Source organism: Echiichthys vipera (assembly GCF_963691815.1).
Source record: "Echiichthys vipera genome assembly, chromosome: 10".
Classification (NCBI taxonomy): Eukaryota; Metazoa; Chordata; class Actinopteri; order Perciformes; family Trachinidae; genus Echiichthys; species Echiichthys vipera.
Genome location: NC_139835.1, coordinates 7242366 through 7258330, shown reverse-complemented (window position 1 = coordinate 7258330; position 15965 = coordinate 7242366). Strand labels below are relative to the sequence as shown.

The 15965-nt window shown below is 40.3% G+C and overlaps 1 protein-coding gene across 1 annotated transcript in view; it reads right to left on the bottom strand.

Moving 5' to 3' along the window:
• Window positions 1-15965, bottom strand: part of col5a2a (collagen, type V, alpha 2a) — a 47535-nt gene that overhangs the window by 16403 nt on the left and 15167 nt on the right. The window contains exons 2-17 of the mRNA XM_083921477.1: window positions 9526-9750; window positions 8930-8949; window positions 8784-8816; window positions 8288-8320; window positions 7948-8001; window positions 6668-6760; window positions 6133-6204; window positions 4556-4600; window positions 4364-4417; window positions 4100-4153; window positions 2842-2895; window positions 2634-2687; window positions 1361-1414; window positions 1114-1158; window positions 782-835; window positions 125-169 (exon numbers count right to left, since the gene is read on the bottom strand). Of these exons, the coding sequence (XP_083777603.1) occupies window positions 125-169; window positions 782-835; window positions 1114-1158; window positions 1361-1414; window positions 2634-2687; window positions 2842-2895; window positions 4100-4153; window positions 4364-4417; window positions 4556-4600; window positions 6133-6204; window positions 6668-6760; window positions 7948-8001; window positions 8288-8320; window positions 8784-8816; window positions 8930-8949; window positions 9526-9750 (989 nt within the window). The remainder of the gene's footprint in view (window positions 1-124; window positions 170-781; window positions 836-1113; window positions 1159-1360; window positions 1415-2633; window positions 2688-2841; window positions 2896-4099; window positions 4154-4363; window positions 4418-4555; window positions 4601-6132; window positions 6205-6667; window positions 6761-7947; window positions 8002-8287; window positions 8321-8783; window positions 8817-8929; window positions 8950-9525; window positions 9751-15965) is intronic.

Below are 15965 nucleotides of genomic sequence, written 5' to 3'. Positions count from 1 at the left end.
GTGATGAGTGGTTCCCATCCTTTTTTTTACCACCTCAACATGAGTATCTATGCTAAACTATGTAAGATGGTCACTGAGGTGTAAAGACATCCACAATAATAAAACACTGTGAGTACTGACTTACCATTGGACCGGGCTTTCCGATGTTACCGGGTGTACCCCGTTTACCCTAAAAGACAAAATCGTATCACTCTTGTTTATTAATCACAGTTAAACACTGATATAATGCACTGTAAGTGCTACTGTAGGGCTGGGTATCGCTACTCAATACCTTTAAGGTACCAGGGAGTATCGAAACTTCTGCAGTCAAATCATACCTTTTTGTTTTGTACCCAGATCTAGAAAAAAAGGGCTATTTGTTTGGTTTTGGTCGCAGCCAATCAACACAAGCGTTATTCGATTTAATGTGACACGTGATTGCCCCAATACTGCAGCAGCTGCAACCCATACAGTGTGTGGTGTGCTGAAGCAGAGTGCAGTGTATTTGATGGAGTTGGCAGTTCAGCCAAATTGATCCATTCAGATGATGGATATAGAATAAAGTAGAAAAAAAGCTATCAAAAAAGTACTCTGTTGGTATCAGTATCACTTTCATGGTACTGGAATTGTTACTGGTGTCTTAATTTTTTTAAATGATACCCAGCTCTAGTAAAGGCCTGCTTTTGCAGACAGCTGCCACTGAAAATCACAAACATCAGTATGATACAACCACCAATCTGTGAGAGAAAAAAGTATGATCATGGCAGCAGATGTGTCTGATGCATAGTGATGTTATCCTTACTGCTATACCGCCGGGTCCAGAGCGCCCTCTCTCCCCTGGCATCCCAGCAGGACCCTGTTATACACAGACAGTAACAAATTACATCCGTCCTCCACTTAATGCAAAAGTTTAAGGGCAGGAAGTTCTGAGGGCTATTTACAGTATACTGTATATAGCACACAGCAAATTCAGAATAGTGTGTACTGCAGTCCATGTACACTCATAAACTATAACTGCAATAAACGGTTTAATCTGTATGGGATGCTCCAGGAGTCTTATGAGTGTCAGACCTCATTAAGCATTCACTAGCTCTGTGAGGACCTTATAAAAGAAAGCATTAGAATAGTACTTACCATTGGTCCAGGTCCTCCCATTGGACCAGGGGGGCCTGTGGCACCCTACAAATAAATTAAGTACTTGTTTAGAAATAATATAGCTCTACTACATGGCAAGATGTTTTACAGACCTTTTAGCAAGGAAGGTAATATAGATAGTAATGAAGTAAAACAGGTTTCACTTAACCAGCTACAGTAGAAATCAGCTTTTTAACCATTCAAACAAACTGACAGGCAGACTTAAGTTATTTTAATTCATTTTTACCTTGGATCCAACAGCTCCCGTTTCACCTTTTTGGCCAAGTATTCCACCATGACCCTGTTAATAAAACAGAGGAAATACAGTTAACACAGTCAGGTCGCCAGGGAAAAATGTTGGCATAGTACGTTTCTGTAAACCAAATAAACGTTGATATGAAATGTTTTTGGCACCCTCTAGCATCTGTATGACACGCACGAGGCTTTCAACAGACAGCAAGTGATCCAGAAGTCAGGTGATGTAGTATAACAAGCCTTAGACTCCACTTAGGGAGGAGGATGGGGTGAATGTTTGGGTCATACACACAACAGACTTTCATCAGGAGCCCGCGTTTTGTCACATCCCGTGTGAAAGTGAAACTTGATTGCACAACAGACATATTTATTTTAACCACAAACTTTTCCTCAACCTAACTGTAATTTTTGTTGTTTAAACCTAACCATGTAGCGTAGATGCCTAAACTTTTGACTTCACAAAGTTAACCCATGTTTTAACTTGCAAACATGGAGCGTCAAAAAGTGTTGGTATGTGACGAGTTGGGAATGAGAACGGGTTACAGCGTTTCAGCAATTTTTTGGATTTAATGTATATGAATCATTGAGATTCAACCTATAAAACGTTGTGATTTAACATGTAAAATTGTACAAGCAGCTTATTACTAGTGATGTCCAAATGAAGCTTCATGAACCATTAGCTGTATTTGTTGAGCCCACTAGATGGAGCTCTTGGTTTAAAGAAAAAGGCTCAATGAATGGTAATTCAGTGTGTTTTCAACCTTTTGCTGAACAGAGAGCTTCATCTAGAAGAATCAGAAAATAATGAAAATGCTTCATTTGAACATCAGTACTTATTACAACCCATATTTACATTTATTGTGGTGGCGACCTCTAGTGGCCATAGTAATTAGGAGAAAGTCAGATGACGTAACATAAATAGCGTCAAGGTCCAGGGGGGAAGGTTGCTCCACATTCTACGTTGTGTACGCAAATTAAGTTAAATAGCAAACATACTTATTTTAACCCAACCATAATCTTTCCTAAACCTAACCAAGTGGTTTTGTTGCCTAAACCTAACCAAACTTCACCTGACTCTCACCAGATGACTTTCGTTCCGCCTTGCTTCATTCATGGAGCTAGGCGGAGTTAAGGCAGAACGAAAGTCATCTGGCAAGAGTCAGGTTAAACCAAACTATGACCCTATAACAATGTTAACCATGTGTTGACTGTATATATATAAATACATATATAAAGTGAGTAACATAATGATAATTTCCACTCACCCTGTGACCCTTTAGTCCAGGAGGCCCGGGTGTACCTGGAAATCCTCTGGCTCCCTGAAAAATGTGACATTGAACAGCATTGTCAGCTATATCTATTAAAGGTGCACCAACAACACACATCATGGGTTCTTGTTCCATGTATTTTGAATGACAGACACAAGATACAGTGTGCAGTTAAGTGATGAAGTATCGAGGGCTAGAAGCTTACTGCTGATCCAGGGAATCCAACTTCTCCACTATTTCCTGGTTTGCCCGCTTCTCCCTGTGGGACGACATGACATTTAGATGTTATAAACATATTTGGCTGCAAAAAGTTTAGCAGTGAAAGGGAAATAAATTCTGCTGCGCCAGGCTACTGTGAAGTGTGACCGCCTGTGAGTGTGAGTGATCATGACGGGGGGAGAAGCTCCGCAGCTGCCACTGCTGGGGGAAAGAAACTACAGAGTGACAGAACAGAGTCGGCAAACACAACTCTAGCCGTTTTTAACAAAGACAAAGTCTTTCGGGATGGGTAAAGTCTCCGGATCAGTTCAGAACAACGGAATGAAAAACTTGGAAAATGCTCCGGTGGATCTTTATTCTTCAAGATCGCTGATTAACTCATTTAGCTGTCAATCAAAAAAGGATTCCGCCTCAGACAGCTCATCCAATCATCATGCAGAGTGTCCGATGGGCGGGACAAAGCCCAGCGTTTATCCAATGAGCGTCTAGTTTCTCTGCAGTGGAACAACCCGCTCTACGCTTCCCCATTGAAGTCAGTAGAAGCTGAGCTTCCGACTGTGTAAAGTGCTGTGTCACTGTGGGGATGAATGAGAAGGAAGTTGCTCCGGTTACCTGTGATAAGGAGCTGATTCTGAAAAAAAGATGAAGGCTTTCTAGCGCGTATTTAGTCAATGAAATGTACACACAGCAGTACATACTTCACCACTTTTTATTTTTTTGGGGACATTTTAGGGGAAGCTGAGCTTCCCTTGCAGTCTTAGAGCCATCGCCACTGCCTACTGTACTAAGATGCAGAGCTGGAGGTTTTAGTAGGTTTTTGACTTAGTGTGTTGTGTTTACTTAACAAGATGTTTGCAGACAAACACATAATGCTTTCATTATGACGTGTCTCATAACACTGTCACTCACATAGTCTTTCATTTTGTCTCACTAAACCATAAAAGGATATCAAAGAAATTGCTATAAAACATATTTAAAATGTATTTGGATTAAAGGGAGAGTCAACCCTCACTGATGATACGTAATTATAACAACACACTTTGACGGTTTGATTCACATTTGTGGGTGAACTATCTGTCCCCTCGTATCTCCAGGATCTTCCGCTTCACATTGTTATGAATGATCTGTCTCACTGTGGGGACTCATATATGATTGTAGATTTAAGCCTCTCAACCTTGTTCTAACTTGTCACTGATTACAGTCTTACTGTAGCTGAATGTGATTTAGTCCCAAAGCTGACTTACATCTTCACCTGGTTTCCCTGGAGGGCCCTCTGGTCCTCTTTGCCCAGATGTACCCTGAAAAAGGCACAGTTAGATTGTACAGTCAACATCATTCACAGTGAAATTAAAAAGTATTCAGGCCATCGTAGCTGTGTGTAACCAGTCGGAGAGGTGTTGCTGCTCTCTCAAGCAAACAGCACACCAACCTGGACATCAAAACCATGCAAGCCACATGCAAAACTAGACCATGTGTACAGGTGATTTAACATTAGAATGACGCTATACCATATGTCCTGGATCGCCAACATCACCAGGAGGCCCTTGGGGTCCTGCTTGACCCTGAGAAGAGTGATGGAAATGACAAAACACTTAAAAGATAAACAGGGAGCTAAACAAAATCATAAATTGCCATTGAAGTTGTTTCAGCGTTTATTGCACAGTGAGAGTCAAAGTTTGTTGAAGATGTTGAGGACTTACAGGGGAGCCAGTCGGCCCAGGAGGGCCTCTTGTTCCAGACTCTCCCTAAAAGAAACGTGATGAAAAGTCAAATGATGAACAGAATTAATTCACACTAAAGGCTAGAAATAATAGACATTGATCGGAGGGATGGGTTCATTTTTAATGGAGTCAGAGAACCTATGTGCAAATTGCTGCCAAAGCGGAGACAATATAGTTCTTTAATCACTGCTCCATTCCCCACCTGACTAATGTTCAAGCATACCAACATATCCCATCCAAACAGCAACCATAGACTATAAAAGTCCAAGTTGAATGTAGCTCATTGTTACTGTAAAACATCAGAAAAGTTACCACAAGGTTTTCCTGTCTCTCTGGCTCATGGTGAGGGAATCAGAAGCATGGGGAGATTGTAAAAGTCTGCCAAAGTGCTGAGCTTGTTCACTTGCTAATTAAAAGGTATAATAGACATTTTAATTAAAACAAGAGTATCAAATCTGAAGTCATTAGCTGACAAACTATAAAACAAAATGGTTTGGGTTAATGATACTCAACTTCAGATAGAGGTCAGGGCTAAGCAACCAAAAGTGACCCTCAGGCAAAGCAAGTTGAGTATGTTTGACCGTTCATTTATTAAAAAAGGAATCCTTAAAAGGAGACACCGCCTAAATGGAGAGTTCAAATATGTTATTTCCCTGTTCAATCAATATTTGTGAACATGAGTCCCTCAAAGATGATGATGAATGATTTGGTCTGCTTTCTTTATTCTATTGTAGTGTAGTGCTCCACACTTTATACTTAATGACATCACACATTTGAGTTTTTAGCACTCTAGTGTTTGATTTTACGAGATAGTTATTCAATGTTTTCTAATATTATAATATATGTGGAACTGTCTTAGACCATTTATGAATTTAGTTGCCGTTTAAGTAGCCTAACTTTATGGAAGTGTAATACTAAATTGCTGGAGTACAGCAAAATAACAAAAAACATATTATGTCAAAGGAGAGATGTGGCAACAATCTGAAGATATATATTTAGTTTAAAATCCAACCTCACATAGACAGTGGTTTGCTAATTGTTTGTTTTACATGTTTGATTTTGAAAACTGAAAAACTAGTTAAATCAAGTCAACCGCATTGATACAGGACAATCCTTGGAGACAGTTTTGGCTACAGGCCAAAATGTGTTGGCCACCGGCCGACTACAGTCTGCCTGAATGCATATGAGTGCAGAATTAGCGCTTAGGTTAAATATGTATTAGTGTAATAAATTTTGAGAAACCAGTGCAAAAATGTACAGCTCTGTTCCTGTGGGCCATTCCTAATGTAACTGCCAACTTGCCACTGTTCTCTGCCACAGCTTTCAGCACAGAGTTAAACCTAATTTTAAAAGATAAGCAGTTCATTAATCAGCTTTTGGGCGGATTGGTTTGCTAAAAACTTGACACATTAGATAAGTTCACATTGTTTTATTGGACAATTTAACAATCGGCCTGCAGAACAACAGTGACCCATTTGCAGTTTTGTTCAATGTGCACTGTCCCTGTTGAATAAATTCATAAAGAAAGAATACAGTAATAAATAACTTCATCTTACCCTGGAGCCACTCAACATGGCTTGAGGTCCTGTTTTTCCATCAAACCCTCCAGCCATCTGGGCTCCCAGGCCCTGCAGGGGAAGCAGACAATTAGGTGAACTGTGTTTAATCATTTTGTATTTGCTATTCATCAGTATTCCAAAAAAAGCAAATCTGGGTCAAAATGATACTCAACAATAATAGCACAAAGGACAGGTAGAATAATGGGAAATGGATAAAAAAGTACATGAAGGTAATTCAATATATCAAGGTACCAGGTTATTAGCGGTCCTGTGGTTTCCCCTTGTGTATTGTCTCTACACAGAAGTGTAACCCAGCAGAAGTCTTTCTACAGGACTCTGCTGATGTACAGTGATGGGTGTTGACAACATGTCAGGATGAGGAATCTAAAGGTTCATGTTGGTTTCATATGTTTCTAAGGTGTGTGTGAGCAGCAGTAAGGTCATCTATCTTACTGTGCATGTTAGCACATGCGTGGAGGTGTGCATATTTGTGTTTCTGTGGGCATGTGAGCGCCGTCAGTGCACAACTCACTCCTGGGTGCGTTGGGGGTCCTGGAGGTCCTGGTTCACCGGGCTGACCTGGTACACCAGGCTCTCCATCATAACCTGCTGATCCCCGCAGTCCCTAGAGAGAGAGAGAGAGAGAGAGAGAAAATCATCGTTTGAAAATCATTTACTAACAACACTCATGCTGACATTGATTTTTTATTTTGTGGCTCTGAAAACAATTAATATTATCATTGTGAACTTGATTACTGAATTATAGATTGATTATTGATTCATCAGTGTGGCTAAGATACTGGCTTTAAACATTGATACAAATGATGCAGCTTCGTTTCTGTTGGTTTATGAACCATGAGCTGTAAACCTTGTCCCACTGGTTATGTACTAATAAATCAACCTCTCAATGCTGATCTCGACTGGACTGTAACTCCACCAAGAGGGGCACATTCATTCATCACCCTGCTACATTTGTGCTTGCAAAGCATATTATACTGTACATCAACTTGGCACATTACATCATATTTTGAGTGTATGTCCCTTACCCTTGAACCTCAAAAGAGTATTTGTTTGACAGAATAGGGCGTAATAAGGAGTCACAAGACAAGATGTCATGTGAATGCTATTTAAAGACCAGAGTGAGCCGGTTTAGACATCACGATAAATTTTTGAAACATTAAATAAAAATATAACAAAACAAATGTCAGTGATTCAGTCTGAATAAAAAGCTTAAACATAGAGACGAGGACACAAGACTGAGAGTAAGACTGTACTTTATTTAAGGTAATACAACTTTGGACTCTAAATGTTACCCAATTATGATCACATGGCTTTGTTTATTCTATGGTCTGTTATTTAGGAACAGCAGGCCACTGATCATTGACTTTTTTTCCGGCCTTGTGAGAGGTTAAATACCTGGATCTCACACCAGCTAGTTGGACCAGTCCCAGCCTGGTCAGATGCGTACATGAACTGATGAAGCCTCTTGAATGAGAGGTGAAACGTCTTCCTAGACAAATAACCAAGTCCAGTTGCTTTTGACTGAAATTGCTTTGAGGTTTCAGGGTTGAATTTGCTTTACAGTATCCCATTAAATACTGTGAGGGTTTATCACATTATGTACTGCCATATATCCTCTGAAATCCCCAAATAAATATCAAACTATATGACGTTTGTATTCATATATATTTGTATATCATTCATTTGATATTTCCGATTCTGTCTTGTTAACGCCAGACACAACCTGCAACAGACCTCACAATGGCTACATGTGTTTATGTTAAAGTTGTGTTTCTGTGTGTGGAGACATACAGGCCTTCCTTTGTTTCCACGAGACCCTCTTTCTCCTGGAGAGCCGGGAGGTCCCTGTTGTGATAAACAGAAAGAACCAATAAACGTCTGAGAGTGATAATATGGCAATCCCAACAAGACCTTTCCCAGAGCTGCTTAAAACATCACAGTGTCTCAGATGACTTGAGGACTCTCCTGCTGGGCAGATGTCCTTGTAGGTGATGTTATGCAGGAGGTAACTGTCCTCTAATGCCATCTAGTGTCAGCTCAGGTAGTTGAACATTCACAAAAAACACATCCTTGGCAGAAAAATGAATTATTTTTTGAAGATGGGACAGGTAAAACAGTAAAAGATGCTCACCATAGGTCCAGGGCGGCCTCTGATACCAGTTACCTGCAGGGACAACGTCAAAAACAACAGTTATTATCTGCATTCACACGCTGCCTTTTTTTTGTCCTTTTTTTTAAATACTGCATGTCTGTTTAAAGGTCCCATATCATGTTCATTTTCAGGTCCTCACTTGTATTCCGTGTTGCTACTACAGTAGAACATGTTCACATGCTTTAATGTTCAAAAACTACATTATTTTTCTCAAACTGTCAGTCTGAAAAGAAAAAGCCCAGTCTGCTGTGATTGGTCAGTGTTCCTGGGTCTTCCACATCTGGGCTCTATCTAGTGTACGTATAGCATAGTGTCCTGACAGCTCATTTAAAGACACAGTTTCTGAATGGGCTGTGTGGATTTCTCTGTGGAGTGATGAAGCGTTTTGATGCTTTCACAGGATTTATAATCACAAAAGACATCTAACTTTTTACAATATGGCACCTTTAAAAAGTTATATTTAACAAACACTCACAAGTGGGACATCCCCAGGTTCTCCCTTCTGACCCTGAAAGAACAGAAAGATGACAATGCATTTCAAACTCATCCTTCATGATAGTGATAATAACAGAAAGCATATGATGAAGTAGTAACAGCCAACATCACACAACTGTGGCCTACCTTATAGATCCTGCCCCCACCTACAATGAGGAAGAAGCATAGAGATCACATTATTTATTCATCCAGATAATCTAACTTTATGTCCAGAATAAGTACAAAAATCATCAATCAATCATCACAGTGAAGTAGACAGCAGAGCCGTTCTAAAGAGATTAATTTGCCATCATTACGTGGGTCAGTCAAAGTAAACAAAGACAGCATTGGTAATTTACACATGTCATCTATTGTTAGCATGAGTCTGTTGATGTGCAACAGCTTGATAATGTCAGTAATTTGTCGATTGTCTCTGACAGATGAATAGATTATTTCACTGCCAACGCAGAGACCTGTCAAAATTTAATCATACGAAAGTGAACTTATTTCTTCTTCCTTTTTTGACCGTAGATGGACTACATACATTATTTTTCTACCAGAAAAAACACCTGTGTGTGTGTGTGTGTGTGTGTGTGTGTGTGTGTGTGTGTGTGTGTGTGTGTGTGTGTGTGTGTGTGTGTGTGAGTGTGTGTGCGTGTGATTGTGCCCTCCACCAAAGATAGCCGAGCTCTGACATGTTTTTCACTTCTCAACAAAACCACAGAGAGCAGCTGCTCGCTCACCACCGAAGGTGCCCTGCCCGCCGGTGCTCGATGAATCCGTCTGACAAACAGGGCAGCACTCGCCGTCAGGGATGACCATCTTCTCACAGTTAGTCAGCTCATCGCACTGGATCTCGTCACAGAGGACCTGACCGTTGTCACAAACACAGATCCGACACGGCTCTGGCTTCCAGATGTCCCTGTTGGTGTACACCTGGCCATCTGCCATGCAGCTCAGGTCATCTCCTGGAACACACGGGGGAGGTCACTGTAAGTTTGTGTCAGTTAAAGTGAAAGCAGTAAGTGGATTGTGATGTTCTAAAGCTTTATCCATTAAAGGTTTACCAAACATGCCTGTTCTTTATCATGCAGACAAGACAGGACAACTGTGTGTTCATACTTGTTCATACGTGTTCAAGTGTTCATACTTAACCAGTGTACAAAAATGAGGCGTCAATTAATAGAAACAATTTTACTAGTGAAGATTTGGGATAAATAGGACGGTGTACTCGAACCATTCAACCAGGTAAACAGAAAATAAACCTCCATTCATTCATCAGGTGGGGACACAGGGGCTGAGGACCATCCTGGCATGCCTTGCACAATAAGTGAGGTTGTGGGATTCCCGCATTGACTCTGAGGCTTTTGAGAAAACCTCAACACAAACACACACACACACACACACACACACACACACATTCATACATCATTGGAGCACCTGCCTCAGGTTGTGTAGTTGCTGAGTTACGATCATGTCTGGTGAAGAAAGGATGATACATTTATTTTAAATGCCAATAAAGTCATTACCTCAGGTTTAAGTATTCAACAGCTGCTCTTACCTCCAGGAGTCAATTAATGCAATCAGAGCCATACATGAGAGAACAAAACGTGCAGAGCAATGATGTTCAATTTGTTTCAAAGGTGTGATGTGAAACAGGGCTTTCCACCATATTCTGCACACACTGTCAGAGAACAAAGGCCTGGGAAAGGTGCTCCTTTGTTGCAGCGAAGTCTACAGCCGTTAGGCATGAGATAATTTCCTCCTGAGGCAGCGTCTCAAGGACTTGAGTTATGTTCAAAGAGAAAACCTGTAGCCTCACATGAAGCAACTGTTACTCCCAGGAGTCTCATTTTCAACTTTTTAAGGTTGACTGTATGTTTCTAAGAGCTTTACAAATAACTGAACATCGAATAATGTGGCTTAGCTTACACTTTAAAGTAGCAAATCTCCAGAATATATGGTAATGAAATAAGAGATTAATTAAGGTTAATGTAGAATAAGGCCCCAGGGTGTTGTGGGCTGAGCCTGGCTCTAACAGGAATCTTGTATGTAAGAACTGTGATCTGAGCCCACCTGTCTCAGGTCAGCAGACACAAGACACTGAAGGCTTCACCTGTTCCTTATATAAACAGCAGGTGGCAGCTATGAGCCTCACACTGCAGGTGAGTCAGGTTAGCCAGCTACAGGAAAAAGGAAGTTGCAGAGAGAAGCCCTGGTTTGTATTATTCCAAGATAAGCTACATTTAGGAATTCACTAGAGCTCACTGCACATCCTTGCTGGTTCCAGAACCATGGAAAAAATCAAAGAGCCGGTACAATCAGGTTAAAGGGAAGGTGTACTCATACTGGGGCCTCTTGCAACAGGACAACATGTTTTAACATGGCTCAATCCCATATTTATACTGTGTTAGACAAGCCTGGGAATGTATACACACTGCACAGGACAGATGTACAGGAAGACACTAATAAATACAGACAGACAGACAGACATATATAGATAGATAGATAGATAGACAGACAGTAACCATTTGCTTTTAATATAAATAATATCCACAAGATTTAAAAAAAATAGATTGAGGATGTGAGTGGTAAATCACATTTAAACTTGTTTTAAAAAGACAGCATTGGTACTCTGAAATATGTCTAATTACAGAACACTCCAGGCCTGATGCTGTACGAATGCACCACGTAATAAAACTCGCTTAAGTCTATTTCCTCCATTCTCACAAGAATGGGTAACTGTTTTATTTGGGTAATACATCTGATAATGGAATGAAAGACTAAATGTGATGTTTCATGGTTTCAATTTAGAATGCTAAAATTAGGGATATCATCATTATCTGTAAGCAAGTGTAAATTTACTTTCTACACTTTATTGCAATTAAGTATACAGAACAGAATCAAATTATTGTGAAAAATGTGTATGCATTATTTAAATATACTCATAATGAAAATTGACAAAAGCATTTCTGTTAAAACTTAATTTTGACTTTGACACATTGTATAGGGAAAATAAAACGTGCATAGACTTTTGAAACATTCTGATTTTGCGGTTTTGTTTAGCTCTGACTCATTAACATGAAGAAGAAGAAGAAGAAGAAGAAGAAGAAGAAGAAGAAGAAGAAGAAGAAGAAGAAGAAGAAGAAGAAGAAGATTTGTATTTGTACATTTGTACATATGTATAAACATACAGTCACATTCACCCACAAAAGAGGCCACAACTGTAAAAGACCCATTGACATACACCAGCAGTCAGAGTGTAACATGGACTCTTTATCTGCCTCTCCCAACCAGCTGTGTTGGCTGATGACAACAGCTTTTATCTGTGTACATTTCAGTAGATCAACACACAACTAGCAAATACAACCCGAAAGTACTGTATACTTACTCAGCCGCCTTGTTCTATCTGTCACAAAGATTTTGAACACACTAAAAACATAACACAGTTTAGCAATGCAACAGCCACTAACATCTTTCTGTTAAAGTTTTGGCCTTTCTCAGTGAAAACCAGCACTCCCTGGAACACACAGTGCATTTCTCTTCGTTTGTGGAAAGGTTTGCAATAACTTCAGCCATGAATCTTGATTTTTGGAAAGCTTTCGGAATTTTTTTTACAATATCAACATTTTTTTTTGTCTGTTTCACAAGAACGAAGTACTCTTCCCTTACACGCGCTTTAGTACTCATGACTGACTGGATTTGACTTCTTGTAAAATGTCCCTGTTCTTCAGCCTCAAACACACTGGATTATCTCATTCAGGTAAGTATTATCTTTACAGGAGTTAAACTGTGCGTAACTTTAGTCCCTTTCATTGCTTAGACATAAAAGCGTCACACCAGGGATGTCTGGCTGGGCTGTTGGACGCATAGTTGGAGAACCGATTTTCCTATTGGTTTTTGAGGGATCAGAAACACTGCGTACTGGGACAGTTTGAAATTTACTGTAAGAGAAGTGAGGTTTTCAGAGCAGTCTTTAAAACCCCACCGCAAGCCTCGAGCAGGAGGAGGAGAAGGACGTTCACTTTTTCCCCTCCTCTCAGCTAATTCATTGCAGGTTCCACACTTTTCCACAGACGCCGTAAAAGCACAGTTTAACCATGACAACTATGAAAAGGCATGCTCCCTTCCGAAGGAGCCTGCTTGATCTGGATTTTCCACTAGTCAGCTAAGGGGGCAGACAGTTTCCTCCTCTGGTTTAAAACATGTAGTCTGGAGCTCTTCAACATGACTCATGTGTCTACTCGTACCCATGGTTTAGAGCGGTTCACCAGACATCAGCCAGATAGCATTGCAACCAAAAAATCCATGGCACACACTAAGAAAGAAAGAAGAAGAAGAAGAAGAAAGAAGGAATGGTGAAGGCATCAAATGAAACTAGACGACCTAATGTATCCAATAGTACCAACCATTTCCGCTTGTCAAGTAGTTAAGTAAAGTTAATTTTGTGCAAGGAAAAACTGGCAAAGCCATTTTCAAAGGAGCCCTTTGACCTCTGAGCTCAAGATATCTGGATAAAAATTGGTTCTATGGGTAACCACAAGTCTCCCCTTTACAGACATGTCCACTTTTTAAAGATTATTTTTTGGCTAGAGGTTATAATATATATTCAAGCCTTTCATTATTTTTTATAGAGGGGAAATAGAGGATGGGGGGGGGGGGGGGGGGCATGAGGAATATGCCACGGGTGGAGTTGAACCCGTGACCACTGCGATGAGGAAGGTCAGCCTTAATACATGGGGCGGCTGCACTGTCCACCCGTGTCCACTTTATGATAACCGCATGCAGTTTGGCGCAAATACGAACAGTACACACATATTATTTTGGCATATTCTAAAATGGAGTAGTTGAATATTTCTGCGTATTGGGGTCCATAAACAGTCTTGAATTCCATGAATCGGGTCTGACTGTAAAGCTGAGACTCTTGTGGATTCAATAAGCCCAAGTGTGTTTATGAGTGATGATGTTTGTCTCCATAGTAACCATTTCATTGTAGTGAGAGCATTTTTTGAAACTTGAGCTCTCTGTATAAAATTAGTTGTTGTGACCTCTAGGATGATCACAGCCTGCTGAAACTTTACAGTTAGGGACCTAGGGTAATCAAAGCTTTCCTACGTATATTGACAATAAGGGGGTTTCTGAGCAGTTTACACAATAGAAGAACTTGCCATCCAATCTACCAAAAATACAATACATACAGGAATCTCTAAATGTCGAAAGTTTTTTAAACCAAATCACAGCATGGGAGGGGGTCAGGGGGGATATTTGATACTCCTTAAACTGCATGTGCCCCTAGCCTGGCCCCCCATTTGAAATGATCTAGAACCACCACAAGAAGAAAAAAAAACCTGCTAAACCTACTATCTCATTGGCCCAAATGTGATTTAGTTGGTGATTGTGAGGATCCAAAAAAAAGGAGATAGTTTATGGATTTTCCTTGGCTGATATGGAAATATTCATGACACATGGTGTTTTGGGAGAATCCATTGCAGCCACAAGGGGAGGGGTTAGAAAATGACCTTATGGAAACAATGAGTCACATAAAGCTGCAACTCTCATTTCCTGTAGAAAAAAAAGAGTGGGTCCAAGTGTAGCCCCGAAACCCGTTTTCACATAGATAAGTGCAGGCTGGATGGTAAGTTTAAGAAATCATACCATTTCTGCTGTTTGTTTCCATTCTTGTTGTGAACAAGGTCTTCACTGCAGTGAGTGTAACTGACATGGTTTACAATGTGAGGACTGCGGCCTGATTCCTAGTCCAGATGCAGATGAGTTACAGCTGCTGAGGGGTTGCTCTGCAGCAGCTGCTCTTTCCTGCTCTAAACCCCTAGTGTCATGGCCAGACATAAATCTTCCCTCTGTAAAGGACCTTTCGCTCAACCTGTGATTGGTCCACTGGTAAAGCTGTCCAGAAAAGCAGCTGTTCCACAAACATCAGTCAAGGCCTTTGCCATATAAGCCCAACACCTCGGTGGTAACGGGTCAAAAACAGGTCAACACACAGTTTTGCTTCAAGGTGAATCAGCGCCCTGTGATTATTTCTTACCCTATCTCCTTTTTAATGACTTCCAAAAAGGAATTTAATACGTAAAAAAAATCCTCATCCTGTCGGTTCAATATTCTGATGCATGGAGGATTTTGCTGTATTGTGTTCACAGGGCTTGAAATCTGATATAAGGCTCTAGTTCCAACATGCTCGCTCTTAAGTTTGGCTATCATAAACAAAGCGAGAGAGAGGTAGGAAGCTCAGGCCAGGAAAGTTGAAATGAATAAGTAGCTTGCTGATAACATGTCTAGGCTTTTCCATCAACAGGCTCCATCTCCAGTTTGTCTTCCTTTAAAGAGACAACCACAGCTATGAGCTTTTCCCATCACGTGTTCAGCCCTGGGAGGATTGTGGTCCTGCTAAATTGCACATCCCCCCATCTCACCTCTTTATCTATTTGGCTTTGATTCATCTTCATCTTATAACAGTATATATCACAGCAGAACAACTCATTGTGGTCTAAAACTACATCTTTTACCATATTACTACATCTTTTACCATATATGACATGATATAACTCACTCTATTTAATTAGCTGTAGACAGAAAGCATGTCAAAAACAAGCATTCAAAGGGGATATAATGCTCATTTTCAGCTTCATGCTTGTATTTTGGGTTACTACAATCATGTTTACATGCTTTAATGCTCAAAACACATTATTTTTCTTATACTGTTTGACTGAACATACCTGTGTTCACCCTCACTCTGAAACACTCCGTATTAGCGCCTGTCTCTTCAAATCCCCCTCCTAATAAAGCCCATTCTGCTCTGATTGGTCAGCTTTTCCGGGTCTTTCCACATCCGCACTCTCCGCGTCTCTGCACTGTCATTGCAGCCGAGGAATGACTGTAACGGCACTGCAGTATCAATTTCTACCTTTATATAGTAAACATACATTTATAACCAAGTTTATAACTGTGTTTATATAGCACCTCAACCTGCTTTATAAATATAAAGCCTAATTTTTTACAGTATGGGACTTTTAAGAGCTGGACTATACACGTGACCACACTTTCTCAAGCATCTGTGCCACTCTCATTGTCATGAAATATTAATTGAAAGAGAGATCCATAGTCCTTAGAGTTGTATTAATAAAACAGGTTCTGTTTCTTGATGCCATATGGAAAACCCATTTAC